The sequence below is a fragment of the Pempheris klunzingeri genome, chromosome 6 (genome assembly GCF_042242105.1).
Source record: "Pempheris klunzingeri isolate RE-2024b chromosome 6, fPemKlu1.hap1, whole genome shotgun sequence".
NCBI classification, from domain to species: Eukaryota; Metazoa; Chordata; class Actinopteri; order Acropomatiformes; family Pempheridae; genus Pempheris; species Pempheris klunzingeri.
In genome coordinates this window covers 19,239,284-19,256,961 of record NC_092017.1, presented here as the reverse complement: position 1 = coordinate 19,256,961, position 17,678 = coordinate 19,239,284, and the positions used below count along the sequence as shown (strand labels likewise).

The 17,678-nt window shown below is 42.3% G+C and overlaps 1 protein-coding gene across 1 annotated transcript in view; it reads left to right on the top strand.

Moving 5' to 3' along the window:
* Positions 1–16,973, top strand: part of kdm4b (lysine (K)-specific demethylase 4B) — a 48,646-nt gene extending 31,673 nt beyond the window's left edge. The window contains 13 exon segments of the mRNA XM_070832392.1: positions 3–250; positions 1,148–1,386; positions 2,377–2,497; positions 3,523–3,683; positions 4,303–4,507; positions 6,768–6,844; positions 7,094–7,149; positions 7,351–7,459; positions 11,237–11,425; positions 11,614–11,790; positions 12,457–12,576; positions 13,996–14,088; positions 14,791–16,973. Of these exon segments, the coding sequence (XP_070688493.1) occupies positions 3–250; positions 1,148–1,386; positions 2,377–2,497; positions 3,523–3,683; positions 4,303–4,507; positions 6,768–6,844; positions 7,094–7,149; positions 7,351–7,459; positions 11,237–11,425; positions 11,614–11,790; positions 12,457–12,576; positions 13,996–14,088; positions 14,791–15,291 (2,296 nt within the window). The 3' untranslated portion in view covers positions 15,292–16,973.
* The last annotated feature ends 705 nt before the right edge of the window (positions 16,974–17,678 follow it).

Below are 17,678 nucleotides of genomic sequence, written 5' to 3'. Positions count from 1 at the left end.
AGGGCCATGCAAAAGATGAAACAGGTCCGTCGTCTCAAGCTGGAGGAAGTGAAGGTGCTGGCGGAGGAAGGCATTGAGCTGAATGCTACCGAGTACCAGCGTCAGGTGGAGGAGCGTGAAGCCCAGCGGAGGCAGGAGAGAGAGGAGCGTCTAGCCAAAGAGGCCATGATGACCCTGGAGGCCATGGAGCGAGAGGAGCAGGAGGCTGCTGAGGCCGCTGCTAAAGCAGCAGGGACGCCAGTTTCGGAAGGTGAGGACGATAAGAGCAGTAAGACACTGCATTTTATTTGTGTGCGTGTAAACACACAAAACAGGGATTTTATCTTGGAGCATGTGCTGTGGCAACCGAAAAACAGCCGCTGCCCAGTACAGTCAGTTGTATGCAATAAAAGCATTAACACATTATCTTTCTGTTGCCATAGATCTTTAATGCTTCCTATTAACAAGTGGGCCCCCAAATGTTGATACATCGATACACACTCACCTTCCTGCCTGAGCTAATTCATGTTATGCAAACAGCTGTCATTCTGTTACGACCAGCAGCACACACAAGAAGAGGCAAACAGATGGTAAAAAGGTGCAGTTTATTGTTGAACAAGATCAACAAAGACAAGGCACCAAAAAAAATATACAAAATTTTCTGACAAATACAAACCTGACTAGACTGTAACACTCTCAACAAGATACTAACACTGACTGAGGACGCTGGAACGCTCGACACAATGGCACAAGACGACCTGGCGCAAGACAGGGGAAGACGCAGACAGTATGTACACCAGGGAAGGGAGCACAAGTGGAAACAGTCAGGGTGGGGCTGACTATCACAGGCGTGGGAAACACACAAGGGCAGGAAATACATAAAATACATGCACTAAACTTAACAAAATTGAAGAGCTTATAGCTGTGATGGCAAACGGAAAACCTGGTTTGTCTAGTTAAGGTTAGAGACGTGCAAACGACAGCCTCCTTGTTACAAACAGGTGTGTCAGAACACAGGCCGCAGCACAGCGAGGTCGCTCTCTTCTCCCCCACATACATGCTTGCAGTCGCACACGGGCACATTTACGATCAAACAGAATCATACAAAGGGTTTTATGAGTCATATCTATTCTTCTGAACATCTTTTTTTCCCCTTCCCGTTTGCCAGCACAAGAACTGGAGGCCAAACCACAGAACTTCACAGAGGACATTGAGAAAAAGAAGCAGAAAAAGCAGAAGAAGATGTCAAACATCCACAGCGCCATTACTGGGTTTGAGAAAGCCTTTGAGCAGTTTGCTACATCTGGCATAAAGAAATCAAAGAACGCCACGGTCAGTCATCTGGAGGTGGGGAGCCCTCTCACCCCGAGACAGAGCGACATCCCTGCAGACGTGAGTGCTACCCAGGTTAGATTCTTCAAACTCAAAGTCAATTAGATTTCTTCTTTGAGGTGCAACACATTATTGTGTCAGGGAAGCATCTTTTCATTATTTTCAAGCCACATCTGCTTTTTACTGCACAAATATGAAGCTGGCTGTTCTGTAAACAGAGTCAAAGCTCTAGAATTTTAATTGGTTTTCTGCCACAGTTGCAGGTAAGGAAGGAGCAGGGTTGCAGAGGGTCAGTACATTTCCCTAAGAAAGTAGAAGATGGGACTTTGGGAAATTTTTTACAATTTCAATATAAAAAAATTTTACCTTTTTGATAGCAAACTTATTCACATAAAAAAAGCAATACTAGATCTTATGGGATGTTTTGGTTAAATGTATGACCATTTAATTCAGTTGTTACCATGTATTTAATTATTATGCACTCTTTCATCACATGTGCACTTTTCCAGCATCCTATTAAATAGGAATTAGGAAGTAAAATTACAACCCTTTGTATTCCCATTCACCCAACACATCACCACCACTACTGCACTGTCTGAGCCAAAGGACTAAACGCTTCCTCAGTTAAGACGGATGTTCTGGAGTCGATATTTTGTATATTTCAGTTAATAAGCCTATAGTAGCTTAAAGCAAAGCACATATTACATGTTAGCTCAAATTTTCAAGGTACCTTTCCTCATAGCATACTTTACATTTTATGTGTTTTTGTTTTGTCATTTCTATTTGAAGGGTTTACAATTATGTCTGCTGATGATATTCTTGGTGATATTGATGATATTAAGGGTTGTTTCGATCTGCATTTTACATGCTAAATACGGTGAATGACCCCTATATCTCCAAATGTATTCCCATTATTTCCGTACTTGACCACAGCAATTTACTACATTAGTGTCCACTTTTTAATGCATTTAAAATCTTTAATTTATTATTAAATCAGCTGTATATTGGAAAGTTAGAATATAAAATGGGAAAAAGACGATATGAAACAGTCTAACATTTCATCAGGCATGCTACTCCAAGATGAAGATGCCAACAGAGGTCAAAAAGAGTCGCCGTCACCCCCTCAGCAAGCCACCCATGCGTTCTCCTCTGTCCATCCTCAAGCAAGATCCGAGCAGTGACAAAGGTATGCATCTGTCACTTCACATTTATTCAACCTTGAGTGTATTTTACTTTAAACATATCCTCATTTTAAACTTGGTACTTTTTGTATTGAAATATTTCCTGCTGTTAAAAGGGAAGCTGCAAATCTACCTACAAGAATTTGATAAATCTTGACGTCTGTTGAGAAACACGCCGTCAGGTGTTGTAAAGGCTGTTTAATTTCTCCTTGACATGAACAAAAATATGGTCAAACAAGTGAATTATACAAGGATTAATAACTCATTTAAAGATTGAGATTTTGGTCATGCGATTTTTAAAGAAGCCCATGCCAGTTGAGCCCTGATAAAGACAGTTAGTCACCTATAACCATCCTTTCTGTCGTCTCTCTCCGTCATTATTCATCCCACACATTCTCCTCTTCATCACTGTACTTACAATGAAGATGACACCATTTTTGTTTTGATTATCGATCTGTAGGAAGAAAAACAAACAGGACTAAAGTTCCCCGTGGGGATAATGAAATCAAGACCCCCCTCCCTTCTGCATTTTTCTTTTTATTTTCTGACTGACACTTATTGATCGGGGGATCATGACTTCCAATTACCTGCTTTCAAAGTCACTTCAAGTCTGCAGCAGGGGACCCGACTCGGGGCTTGTCCTTCAAAAGGGTGGGAGGAGAACGAGGAGAGGGCTGATGGAGGGAGAAAAGAGAGTTAAATGGCAAGCTTCTGAAGAGTTGTTTCTGCCGTCTGTCCAGGTTTAACAGTCTGGATCAGTAGCTCCAGGGGCTTCACTGCTCATCAGCCAATTATATCAGAAGTGGTGGTGTTGTTGTCTCAAACACAATGTGCTATTTTTGTCTCTTGGCCAGGGTTCCCTTATTGAAAAGATCCTATGAAATGCTTCACATGCATTTCATAGAAAAAGTAAAATCATTACCCATAATGAATCTTACAACATCTCTTAATTACGCACTACTTACTTCAGATTGTTTCTTTTGGAGCAGCACATCTTTCATGCATTTTATGTGTTTTTTTCCCCCCACAGAACTGTCCTCCCCCATGCCGCTGGACAGCGACATGAAGAAACAGGAGCACCTGTGGCAGAATCACTCACCCAACTTCCTGGCAGAGAAGGCCTTCAATGCTGCTGTGGCAGCACTCCAGCCACACTGTGCTGTCTGCTCGCTCTTCTGTCCCTACACAAAGGTACGGCCACACACTGCAGCAGAAACACACACATGCCAGTGAAGTGGGAATGGCAGTGATAGCAGTAGCTGTTCCAAAAACAGGCAGTTCAGCAGGTTATTGGTGTTATTAGTGATGGTCAGTCAGTAGTTTGAGTAGCAGTGGTTTAGGTATTAACTATCAGAACTAGAAATGCCAGCATTTGTATAATTATTTTTATAGGTCTGACATCTTGTGCTCGGTAGATCGATTGGTTGGTTGAAATGCTCTTGTCTGACCAAATGCTCATGCTTGCGTTGCTTTCATTAGGAGATATGCCATCTCATTCCACTATTGTCATGTATTTATTATGCGTGATTGATATGAGAGAGCAACTTGCATGTTTTCCTCATTCCATTGTGTCAACACACGAGCTCATCAGGATCAGAAATCAGAATCAGAAATACTTTTATTTATCTCCGGAGGAAATTCAGGAATGTTCTTCTCATGTTCACCTTCTTGTTGCGGGAGATGGACGGACAAGGGGACGATTATTACTTTCAGTTCGTTCCAAACATTGACTGGCTGACCAACAATCAACATAGACACAATCCACTAACTGTATTATGTATCTGTATCTCCTTTCCTCCGGCCTTTCCAGCCACACAAAGATGTCTTTGTTGGAAATGAAAGCCAGCGCGCCTCCCTTCCCTGTCATGGCAGTCTGACTCGTCCACTGGTCCCAGAGATGTGCTTCAGCGTTGGTGCAGGCAACACTGAGCCTCCACCCACCAGCTGTCACATTGGAGAGGATGGAAACAGTCTTCTGGTCTGCTGTTCCTCTTGTTACATGCAGGTTCATGCCAGTAAGTACAAAACCCTCAACACCGCAAGACAGGATGCTGGCTGTATTTGAGCAACGCTGGGACCAAACATAGTGTGCTGAACCCTGTTTGCAAACAAATAGCACTTCGGGGGCAGTTGCGCTAGTCAAGAATATGGACTTTAACCTACATATGTAAATGTTTTTGAAAGATGATCAGTTAAAATAAACCTGAGCACAGTGCAGTGTTTGTATGCTGTTAATGAAAAGTCAACACTCTTGCAGCTGCAGCAGGCTTTCTAGCAAAGAGTATTTAATTACAGCTTTCAGACTGAAGTAGCTCCAGGACCTGTGAGTACTGTCACTGAGAGCAGCCTCAGGTTTGCTCGTTAGAAGTTTTCTATTTTTTTCTATTTATTTATTTTATTTTTTTGATAAAATGTAACTATTATGGGATGATTGCAGCAGACAAACATCACTTAATGCCACAAGATCCACATACATAGGCAGGCAATACATCGAATGGATATGAAATAGGGCTTAACGCTGATATAACTGATATACAAGTTCTCTGTTGGTTAACAATGTTTTGTGGATTTAAAGAATAAGAGATGTTTTTAGCTTTCTGCTTATTGTTGTAGAAAAGTTATGTTTGCTTCTGTTCCCCTGTGAGACTAGCAGCTGTGGGCTCACTGCAGCATTTCATTTATAACGCACTGAATTTTGTCTGAGCCAGCTACAAGCCACTAAATGAATGGAATGACAAGCTTTACAAGGGAGACTCTATTGGGCATTTCGCTGCTCTTCTTTATTCACAACTTTTTTTAAATGATCACTGGATCCCTTAGAATAGGAGGAAAAATAGGAAGCATAGAAGATGACAGTGCAATAAACTCCTGTTTCCCCTCTCAGTCAGGGTTCTTAGTTAAACTCCTCTTGACTCAGGTTAAACTAGCCAAGTGGCTGCTCAAGCAATGTAAAGGTCATTCGTAAGGCAACACACCATAAACTTCCCCAGCTCTTATGTACCCTGTTTGCTGCACTCAACCATTTTTCACAACTTTAACTTTTAAAAGACATATGGCTTTTGTCAAAGGACAGGCAGCTTGTTAACTTTGTAGTGAATCAGCCCTGGGATCTCTTTGGCTCGGCTCTACTTCTCATTGCCAAATGTTAACATCAGTTACCTAGACAAAAGGTCTGTTCATTTCGTGGCATATGTTAAAAAGTAGTTTTTAAATGTCCGCACATGTGGATGTTCCGTGTCAGGCAGCACATACATCCAGATAAATCCCACCACTGACATGTGCACACGTGCTCAGTCAGTAACACACACTTACACACCCACACCAACCCTCTTGGGTTCTTATTATCCCTAAAGTTGGAGTGCACCTTCAAAAAGGGCAGTTTATTAGTCATCCAGGGATGAGCTGGGCTCAGCTGGGGAAGCAGCGCTGTTATTGATAAGAACACATGAAGCAGAAAGAGCTCCTGTCAAAAACACCCGCTCGGCGCTCCATCCCTTTGCTCTTCATTCTTTTGTTGTGGACGTTCAACTATCAACGACATCATTCTGAACTGTGTAGGTGTTAACATAAAGCTCAAGCCTTTCGGTTCACAAGTAATTCTCCAGAAAATTGGAGATGGTGACAAAAGATTACATAGAAAGTGCTGACAATCTGGTTAACAAGCAGGTTTGGTGTGTTGCAGGAAAGGACACGAAAAAACATCGCAATTATAAAGATTAGGAAGTATTTGATAAACACTGGATTAATACCAGAGCTTCACTCAAGTTGCCATGGAGCCTAGTTGTCAAAATGTTGATGACTGAGTGCCAATTTAGGGAGAGGTATATGATTGAGGTCTGCACACATTAAACAAAATAAATGTATTTTCATTTCATTTATCGAGAGACAGACAGAGAGACTTTGGCTAACAACACTTGCATTGATGACAGAACTTAATTCCTGTGACACTCACAAGGTGCCACTTGTTGCCATGCAACCAGCAGCTTTCTCCAAGTCGTCACTCCTAAGATGGCAGGCAGTCGTTAAGGGGGTGCAGTTTGATGCGGTAGCCGAGCAGTGTATTATACTGCAGACTGTTGAAAGTGAAAGTATTGAAATGGACCCCAGATGATTAAAACATAATCATGTCAGGCTCAGGGGCTGCTCATAATGTTTCTGAGTGCTGCCGTTGGCCCGCACTTTGTGAATCACAGATCTAGAAAGTGCTGTGTAAACATCAAATGCTAAATGCTATGGGAAAGACATGTGAAGCCATTAATCTCTCCTCTCCTATAGGTTGTTATGGTGTAAAGCAAGACTCTGTCAGTGACTCCTGGATGTGCTCCAGGTGTGCAGCAGGAGCCTGGACAGTGGTGAGTAGCAGCAATAGTTTATGCAAAGTACACAATTTAGAAATACAATTTGGGGTTCTGACACAAGTCTAGAAAAACAGACACGAGTCTGAAGAAATACAGCCACCATTTCGCCGTGCACAGTTCCTCAGCAGCCATTATGATAGCAAACCAGGGTACTAAATGGGCCAAGGTTTGAGTTCTCTGTCCCTGTGTCTTCTGTTTTCCTCACCACCTAAACTTAGTCCTCATTTGCTTTCTGTTTTTTAGGAGTGTTGTCTGTGTAACTTGAGGGGAGGAGCTTTGAAGACGACGACAGACAACCGGTTAGTGGCACACGCTTGTTTTTCATTGCGGCAGTTTTCTTCATGTGTGCAACATTTGCTAATGATGTGACAAATAACAAAACCTCACACTTTTCCCAGTGAAGTTATCAACCTTGTATGTCTCATAGTGCTCTCTCTGTTGGATCTTCACAAGCCAAAAACTTTTGTATGATCTCTCTCTCTCTCTCTCTCTGTAACCAGGTGGGTCCATGTCATCTGTGCCATTGCTGTTGCTGAAGCTCGCTTTGTCAACGTCATTGACAGGGAGCCAGTGGACGTCAGCGCTGTTCCAGAAACACGCAAGAATCTGGTAAATACATGCAGAGAGAAAATAAAAGTTAATTCATACATACTAATGTCAGACAGGCAGGGGTTAACATTTAAACTCAAGGATTATTCCTGGTTTTTTTTAAACCAGGGTCCTGTTTTTACATTTTAAGTTGACTAGTAGGTAAAAGAGAAGTTTGGAATTGGTCCAGTAGGTCACCTCTATTGTCAGCCAAGAAGTAGACGAGCTACAGTGACTGTAATGTAATCCTTTCGGGTAATTACGGCAGAACAAAATATGTCCACTGTTCTCAGTGACTGTACTCACAGTTCCTGTCTTTGCCTAGGGCAGACGCAGATTATTATATTAAGTGCCTGACAACATTGCAGAAATGATCCCTATAGAAATAGACCTGTAAGATCCTTTTTGTTTAACCAGAAACAACAGTTGTATCATTTGGTTCAAAGCCACCAGACTCCATTGACAAAATTAGGAATTTTACACAGGAGTCGCTGGTCTACCACTGTCTTGATCAGTTAGTTTGTCTGTGTTGTGTGACTTTGGTGTTTTAAAGGTTTAGTTCGGATCAAACACAATATTTGCACAACACACAGTAACACCAACAATCTAACCCACTGAAGTAGCAATAGACCAGTAACTCCTATGTTCTGCAAGTTAAAATTACCATCTGCAGTGTGATGGGTTTTTGAACTGCGTGATACAATGACTGTTTCTGCTTAAACAAAAAGGATCTGACAAGTCTGTTTCTGTAGGGATCCTTTCCATAATGTTGTCAGACACTTGGAATAACAATCTGAGCCTGTCAGTAGCAAAAACGAGCACTTTCAGTGGACATGCTTCGATTGGGGCAATTGTGTCCGATCAAAGCACATCCACTAAAAGCGCTAAAAGGATTACAGAGCAGCCACTACAGCCCATTCGCTGCCCGGGTTAGGCTGCCAGTGGGTGCGATCTACTGGACCAATTCCAAAAGTTTTTTGTACCCACCAGTCATTTCAAACCTAAAAAATCACTACTTTTGTCTTGTCTCATTGCCATAGAATTCGCTCGTCTTCCCTGATCTCCTCCTCTCACTCCTACGGCCATTTCTACATTTAAATGTATTTCTGTCTTTTCTGCTCACTGCCTCTGTATTTGTCACTTTCTCCGTTACCCTCCCTCCTTCCCCGGTGGATGGATTGATCGTGTTTTTGCAAGCTGTGGAGGACATGGGGTAAAACATATGTGCTGAGGGGAATGGCTGAATAATCAGCTGTCATTTCTCACTGCGCCAAATGAACTGCATCGATCCCGTGGGCAGAAGGCAATTTCCCTATTGCTGCTGCATCTTTGAACACAACTCGTCCCCTCCCTCCCTCCCTCCCTTCCATCTTTCTTTTTCTCCATTCCTCCTTCCCAGTCTCGCCCCCCCCCCCTTTTCACCTGATCCCACTTCACAGGCAATGGTAGTGCTGCTGGTGCATTATCACAAATCTACAAATAATGTCACCCCCCTCCCTCCCCTTCTCTCTGAATAATCTATCAAAGACAAGCTGGGTGACATTTGCATCCAAGTGCTGTCAAAGCAGGTTTCCTCCATCTCTTCTTAAAAGGCCATGAGAAGAAGCTCTGTGGTCGAATAATCCAGATGACTGGGCTGATCAAATGTGAACACACGCCCTTGAAACCAGTTAATAATGCACCGTGTTCAGCAATCTGTATTTCCACCCCCCCCCCCACCCCCCCATCTTTGAACGTTTAGGTTTCAGGGACATAGAGATTTCACACAAGCTACTTTTGTCTTAGTTGTTTCAGAACTTCTCAGGCACAGCAACACTGCACAAATCCTGAAAAGGTGTACGTTCCCTAAGGTAGTGTTGCTTCTTGCACCTAGAGGTACTGCGATTTCTGTTCTGTGAAAAAAACAACCCCAAGCTTGAAAACGCAAGCTGTTTAAATAAATCATCATAGAATCCTTAAAACTGTTTCCACCAACCAGTCCAGGTCCATTCTCCTGGTATAACACAAACCAAAACAATGTTCTAAACCAAACTACTGTTCTAAAGTTTGCCTTTATGGCCCAATTCAGACATTTTGAAATTCTACAAATAGAGGCTTAAATAGGTGAAAAATAGGTTAGTATTAGTAGAATAAGTGGGATCAGGTATAAATAGACAAATGAACATACATCCAATGTGTCTTGGTGCTTTAGTTTTTTCAGGCTGGTGTCATATCACGTCCTTCAGTAGTGGAAAAGTATACCATGCGTGGAAAATATCCCACAGCACAGCTCTTTTGAGAGCTGTTGTACATTCTTCCTTCACTGGTACAAAAATGAAGTATTGGCACCTTCATAAAGAATTTTTATTTTTTATTGATCGACCACGCGCTGCGCTACAGCTGCTGGTAGTGTGATTTGTCAAGAGGAGGAGGAGGATGGAGGGAGAATGAGCAAGAGACTGGGAAGACATAGCGTGTGATGATAGATAATTACAATAAAAACAGGTAGACAGAAAGAAACCAGTCACATAAGATCAGATGGCTGTCAAAGTTGGGGAGTAATAGACTGAGTGAGATCAAAGTATGTTCTCATGAGCTAAACATATACAATTCCACTTTCCTTTTATCACATTTATTCCTTTAGCAGGAATCTTGATAGATAAATGTTTCCATTAGGCTTTTGAAGGGAGATAATGTTTCAAACACACCTCCCCTGGTGTTTTGAGAAGATAACATGCAGATCAAATTTCCTCACATGCTGTTATTCTCTTTTCTCGTTGCATCCCAGTTTTTCATCTCTCCTGTGTCGTCTCCGTTTTGAGCAAATCGAGGAACAAATGAGGGATGTAAGGAAGGGAAGGGAAGTAAGGGTAGAGACATGGGGGGATAGACACGGGGGGTTGAAGCATTCATAGTGATTGAAAATGAAGAAGGAAGGTTGTGCCGTTGTGTGTTCAGGCTTGTACGTGTCAAAGTGTCTCAGTGGAGAGTAGACGAGGTTCCCGGCCAAAGTCAAAGATTTGGTTGGCTGGTGGTAATTTCACACTCAGGATGTGGGGATGAATTGAAGGAATTTGAAAGGGAAAGTGGTCCATGGGCGAATAGCAAATTCCTTGTATGACTGTGAAAGAGTGTGAGTTGAACAAGTGACGCAAGACATCAAAAGGATAAGACGGGTGACAGTTTTGGATGTGTTGTGTTATCATAAAAGTGTTGACATTTTCAGCAAAGGCTGGTAGAGAATCTACCTCAGTCCAGTCTGTCTCACCACACTACTGACACTGATGACTGCACAAACATTTTACGTTCAAAACTGAAAACACGCCTTACAAGCGGTTTGAGTATGTGCCAGACTAGAAGGGTGGAGAAAGTGTCCTTGTTTTAACTGTCTTAGAGTAGCAGGGTGGGGTTTAGTTGGTCAGGTACTAACTTATTTATTTAATCAATACCAACAGCCTCCGTAGGACAGTTGGGTTTTCATGACAGAAATAAAATCTTCACTGTGGCAACAGCCAGTTCACTGTAACACTAGACTGAGATATTTGCTTTTGTAGGAGGCTTGGTAATTGTCAGCACCAGTGTTTCCTCGTTCCTTTTGGAATAAACTAAACTTTTACATTCACTGGCTTTGAAAGAAACCTGTAGCTGCCTGTAATGTGCAACAAAGTGTACCATAGGATCATAATAACATTCTTGTGATCTTTGAATATCCATGAAAGACAATCCAGTGAAACAGAAATAAGCTTAAGAGATTAAGGAGAATTTGTCTCCAGCCTCAAACCTGCTAACCAAAGTCTTTATTTTCTGTTTTCATCGTAGAAGTGTGTGTTCTGCCATGACAAGAGTGCCAGTCAGAACTGCGGCGCCTGCATCCAGTGCTCGTACGAGAACTGTGCCACCTCCTTCCACGTCACCTGCGGCCAAATCGCCGGAGTAGTGATGACGCCGGCTGACTGGCCGTATGTGGTGTCCGTCACCTGCAACAAGCATAAAAGGGTCCCCCCGAAGGTAAATGCTAATCAAGAGAAGCAGTCAAAACGTTGCGGTCTGTGTTTTTGTCAAATTAACACCTCAACAGTTCATCATTCGACATGTCTGATGTGACAGGAGGTTCACTCAAAGTACAATTGAAAAATAGCTTTTAAGTAGGAAGTTCAGTCACAAGTCAACCATTCTCTGTGGTTTTCCCCCTGCAGCCTCGAACAGCACCAAAAGGCCCACAAGGTCTGAACCTGGGCCAGAAGGTGATTGGTCGCAGCAGCGATGGCTGGTACTACCACTGCACCATCATCGGCATGGCAACACAGACTTTCTACGAGGTCAACTTCGATGACGGCTCATATTGTGACAACCTCCACCCAGAAAACATATTAGTGAGTGTTCTTACAGCTGAGTTACACAACTACCTGTCTGTGTGTGTGTGTGTGTGTGTGTGTGTGTGTGTGTATCTATCAATCAATCTTTATTTGTATAGCGCCAATTCATAACAAATGTTATCTCAAGACACTCTCCATAAAAGAGCAGGTCTAGACCAAACTCTTTCATTAAGAGAGTACAAGTTGTAGATATGATATTTAATTTCCTTTTTTAAAGCAAGAAGGAAATATCCCATTCTGAAATGCTTTTGTAGCTGGAGCGTCTTTGTAAATGAAAATATGAGGAAATGTAACTTCAAATAACCTTTTAATGACTTTCTGCCGTATGTTCTACAACAAACATAACTTTAATAACACCTGAATTAGAGGTTGAACGAAAAACTATATCTAAAAGACTTGTGAAAAAAATCTTTATTACTCAAAGCTCCTTATTCAGTATGTTGAATCTGTCTGTTAGCTGCCTCAGGTCAGTTTCTTGTAGTATTCTTAGTAAATCAAGGCTTAATCAGCATTTTAAAAGTGCTCAGTAAAATGACACATTCAGATCTCTTAATGCACTTTCTCTGTCATTGTTCTCTCTGCCTCCATCACATTCTCTATTCCTCTCCATCTTCTTCCTCTTTGTCTACATCCCGTTTCTTTTCCCTCCCGCTCCTCCTCCAGAGTCACGACTGCCTGCGTAGCGGTCCTCCTGAGGTGGGGGAGCTGCTCGTGGTCAGCACACCCGAGGGTCAAGTCCTCAACGCTTCATTTGTCAGACAGCACACCCACAAGTTCTACCAGGTGAGGAAAAAACTATTAGATATCCGCTCATTTACGGCCTTGAACAGCTGATCAAAACTCCGGATTCATAGTTTTGATCTGTAACTCACACAATTGAAAGGTTAAACGTATGTGGAAAAAAATAATAGAAAACAATCACATTCCTGCTGGGCAAGCAGCAGTGTGTGTAATTCCCAGCTGTAGTGTGTGGACCGAAGTCACATCAAGCTGGAAATAACACTTCTTAATACAGTTTTACTAAGATGTGGTGCAGAAAAAAAAGTTAGACGAGTACTCTGCGTGTATCATTTACACTTTGTCTGATGCTTCTCTGCAGAGTGACAGGAAGGGATTGAACCTGTGAACTTTTGGTAACAGGGCGCTCTAATTGCCCCCCGTGGTTTGGTTCCCCAATCTGGTTTTCATCAACGCGTGGAGAGATTGGCTGCCCTTGTACATCATGGCGGAGCATTTTGATACAGTGTGGCATTAAAACATAAAGTGGAGAGATGTAGCATCTCTGGTGCATGCTGGGGAATTTATGGGGCAAATATGCAGAGTGCTTACAAAGTGGAAAATGCAGAATTGGAGATGATGATTCTGGGACTGCTGTCAGGGGATGCCATCTTGAAAGTCACTTAAACGCGTAGATGCAGGAATGCATTAGCAGACAAGGTTAAGCGTGGTTGTTAATCTTAGATTTTTCCACGCCGCTGGTTTCATGAGCACATCTGTTTTTCTGACACAAACACACAAAACAATAACCTAAATATCAGCTGCCGAACAAGCTATTGAACCTCGTTTGGCCCATGCACACGGATGAGCTTAGAAAGAAATGTTTGTTTAGTTTTCTGTTCCACCTCCTCCGACGGCGAATCTTTTAGAGTCACATCTTTCTCTTTTCCCCCTTCATGTCCCCGCGTAGCCCGCTGGCTGCAGTATTGAGAGTCCTGTTAGAGATGAGGAGCGCTGTTACAATGAATTAACAAGCCTCCAGCTGGTCATTGTGTCAGGGCCACAACCTCGACCTTGTCCGTTTAAGTTTAAAACGTGTAGCTGATGCTCCCGTCTAGTCAGTGAGCAGCTTTGGGGTTCAGTGCCACGGTCAAGGACAGTTTTGACAGAACAAGTGGTTGGTGACGAAACCGGTTGTCATGCAAGTCCAACTGCTACTTTCTGGGCACAACTTTGTGTTTCTGCTCACTAAGCCACCCTGCAACTCTTTTCCTCACTACACACGGACGTGTCGTCTTTGGCTATGCTAACGCTGTACTGTTATGCTGATGTAGCTTTTAGTAATTGTTACTGGTCAAGGTGAGTGTGTTTGGATATCATGTTTGTACTTTTCTCCATGTGTACCCAACTGTCTTCTCTACTCACGGGAGAAAAAAAAACAATTGCAAATGTTGGTTAATCCAAAGCTTCATTGTTTCTTACCAGGTTGAGTTTCAGGACCAGAGTCAGCTGATGCTTAAACACTCAGAGATCCATCAGCCAGACCAAGAACTGCCCAAGAGGGTCCGAGCCAGGCTGGTGAGTAAATTACTGAAATTCTGCTTTCTATCGTGCTCGCACACCACATGCACGGCTCTCATTTATTATTACAAGACACCTTCATTTGGCAGTTATTTGGCTTCGTTTTTCTCAGTAGATTTTAGAAACGGTTGCAGAGACAGACGATGAGAAAGAGCAGCCAGACAATAGCTTGTATTGTTCAATAAACGGACAAAGTAGTTGCAGATGAAACAACCATTTATTCAAACAAACAGCTTTGCAGCCCACTGGGGATAAAGGCCTGTGTGTGGGCTGTTAGTTTTCATAAATATCAGTTTTATATGGTAAAAAAAAAAAAAGTCTCAGTATATTTCTGAAATGCCAGAAAGCTTTCCATGAATATTTGTATCAAAAGAAGGCTCTGATGACTTTTTAAATCCTTTGCACACAACAAATTTCACAGATTATATGAGTAAAACTTTCTACACTGAAAATGACAACAATAACAAAAAGACCAAACACAATCTAAACTAACTTAGACATAGACACTCTGCTGGTGTTAGATGTGTTGTGTGTGTAATCAAGCTGAGGTAACATAACTACCGACTTGTTCTTGGGCACAGGAGTTTGAATGAATAGAAATAAAATGGCTGTCACCAAGTGTAGTAAATAGGGAGTGACTTTAGATGCAACTACACTCTACCGATAATCCCCGTGTGACCTGAACCTGCCTGTTTTCAGGCCATACCTGTAACGCAGGAGGAGGTTTCATCAGCAGATGAAGCCAAAGCAGCCAAACGCCGCCGCCTGCCCTCAAGCTCAACCCCGCCCGCGCAAACCCCCATGGAGACAACCACTAAGCCCGCCTGCCCCTTAACTACCGCCCCGGTATCAACACCAGCAGCAAAGCATCACAGTATTAGTACACCACCGACCTCGGAACCTCTGTCCCAGTCCATCACGACCCCGCGGGACGCCCCCGCCTCAACCAGCGGACTTCAGATGGACGCTGAGACCCCAATGGACATGAGCGTCGCCGTCACCGATGCTCTAATGGAGTCAGCCCTGGCCTCGGACCCCACGCTGACCCCGCAGTCGCCCCGCTTTGAGGCGACGTTGAACTCCGACCCCCTGCTGTCCGCCTCGTCCCCTCCCCCGCCGAGCAGCGGCTACGTTTCCTACATGCAGACCCTCCTCCATTCACATTTCCCTCAGGACGATGGCCCCGGACCCCTGTATTAAAAACCGACTCCACTAAATTATTACTCGGCCAGTGGAGGCTGAGCCAATAGGAAGTAAGCTAATGGAGGTGGATTCTACTGAGTGCTGTATTAATGAACTAAAACATTTCCTCCACCGGCTCTGAGAGCTCAGGACGGAAGCAGGAAAAGGCACACACGCACACACACACACACACACACACGCACACACACACACAAGCACTCTTTTAATGCATGTTACTTTTCTATTTTTGAGTTAATGTATTTGCAGTGGTGCTTTAGCTTGCTCTGAAGCTGCAGCTAAAGAGGACAAGGTTGTTTTTTTATTTTTAACAATAATTTTATTGTTATTATGATATTGTTTTTTAAGCCTTTTTGCTTTTTTCCGTTTTTCGATCCGCTGCTATGCTTTTCTCCTCCATCTTAATATGAATACGTCTCTGGGTGGTATCAACTCCATACCTCGTTGCATTAATTCAATAACAGCACACTCCCATATTCTTTGTACAGGACGCTAATTACTATGACTGCCTCTCAGCATTGAGGCCCCCTCTTCTTTTTCCTTTTTTAAGTCAAATAACCAGCAACAATATATCTATTTTTCAATCCAGCCACTTCTGGCTTTGAAACTGGTGGAACTGAATTGTAACATTTTCCATCTGCAGGATATTTTCAGTAAGGTGTTTTATTGTCAAGAGGTTACACAGGGGTTAATGTGGTATAAAACATGTATTATTGGGGAACTCAGTATTTAAATGTCTTAGTCAAATATTGAAAGAATTATTTGTAATAGAAGAAACCTGTTGAATGCAAACTCTAGTAGATTTTGTCTGCAGGATGCATTGAATTTTCGTGAAGTATCACAGTAGTTAACAGATGAGACGTTTATGTATCGACATGATTAAATGGTCATTTAGTGGCTCCACTTTTCACATTTAAACTGTCTCAGGGTTCCTACATGTGGGAAATGAATTAAGTTTTAACATCCAAGTCTTCACACAGTAATGGGGGAGCAGAAGAGCCCAAAAAACTGCATCAAAAATATTCCTCAGTCATGATTAGCACATCGATCTGTCGCTTATGTTGTCATATTTGCTCCTGTTAGCAGTTTGTCTCTCATACTGAGTGATATCTTTTGTCTACTGTCACATTTCTCCTGTTAGCATGTGAACTGGCCAAAATATGAAGTGAAATGAAAACGTTTTGAGATTTGGGAAAATGAAAATATGTAGGAACCCTAAAATCTGGAAATATTTTGTACCATTCTTGGTTTAAATTGTACGTCCAAATCAATATTGTATATTAATGGTGTCTGTTTTTTCTATTGCTGTATCCTTTCTATGTCCATTTTCTGAACTGAATTCACAAACTAGGCCGATCCAAAATTTTAATTTTTGACAGACTTTCAGAGGCTTATTACTCAGTTTGTACTGATAACTACAACTTTGTTTTCCTGGACACAGCCATTTTGTGCTACAGTGGTGCTACAGACATATTAAACTACTGATCAACTCTGACACTGTCACCTTGTAAATACCGCAGGCCTTGTGTGTTGTGAATCAGAATTGTAAATGTCACACATATACCCCCCCCCCCCCCTTCCTTTCTTTCATCACAGCTACATTGTTGGGACACATCCGTGTTCCTGTATCCAAATGATATCCAGAAAGAGCATCTTGTTTCACAGGGATTAAAGTGGGTTGCTAGTCACCAGCTCTTCTGTGTTCTGTGTTCAGTAGCTCAGAGATTTAAAAAGGGGAGTGTTTGGGTCAAAATCCTTGGATTAACGATGGAAATATGATGAAAACGTCTCCTCTTTACCTTTTAACACCTTCTGATTATTAGACGTCCTACCAAGGGATGGGCAGCGTTGATAGAAATGATCAATATAGTCAAAATCAAAATAAGCATGTTTCTATCAAGATACAGTCAATTTTCTGAGAACTCATTTCTGAGGTATTGCCAAACTAACCAGATAGGAATGTCTAGTCTCGGCTAATCTGTTGAATCAAATAACTAACAAATCAAAGTGCTTCGTCACACTGTTGTAACAATCCTGTAAATCTCCAGACCCTTCAGTTTTATGTTGGAGGACATAAGTGAAGAAACCCGTTTTATGGATGAAGTGAAATCCCTTCACGGAAAAAGGATAAGAAGATTGAAGACGTGGAGAAAAGCGGCAGTGACGTGGAATAATATTCACAAATGGATGACTCGATCATAAGTCGACTGGAGACCCAAGAACCAAACATCAGTCAGATAAAAAGTGAGGTGAGTTTTTTTTTTATCAATTATTCTTTATTGTGACACCAACAATACCTACGCAGTCAGAGCATCCTGATTTAGAAAGAAGATTTTTTTTTAGGAAGGTATCAAATTTGTCCACCTTAAAATTGTGTTTGCCCGTGC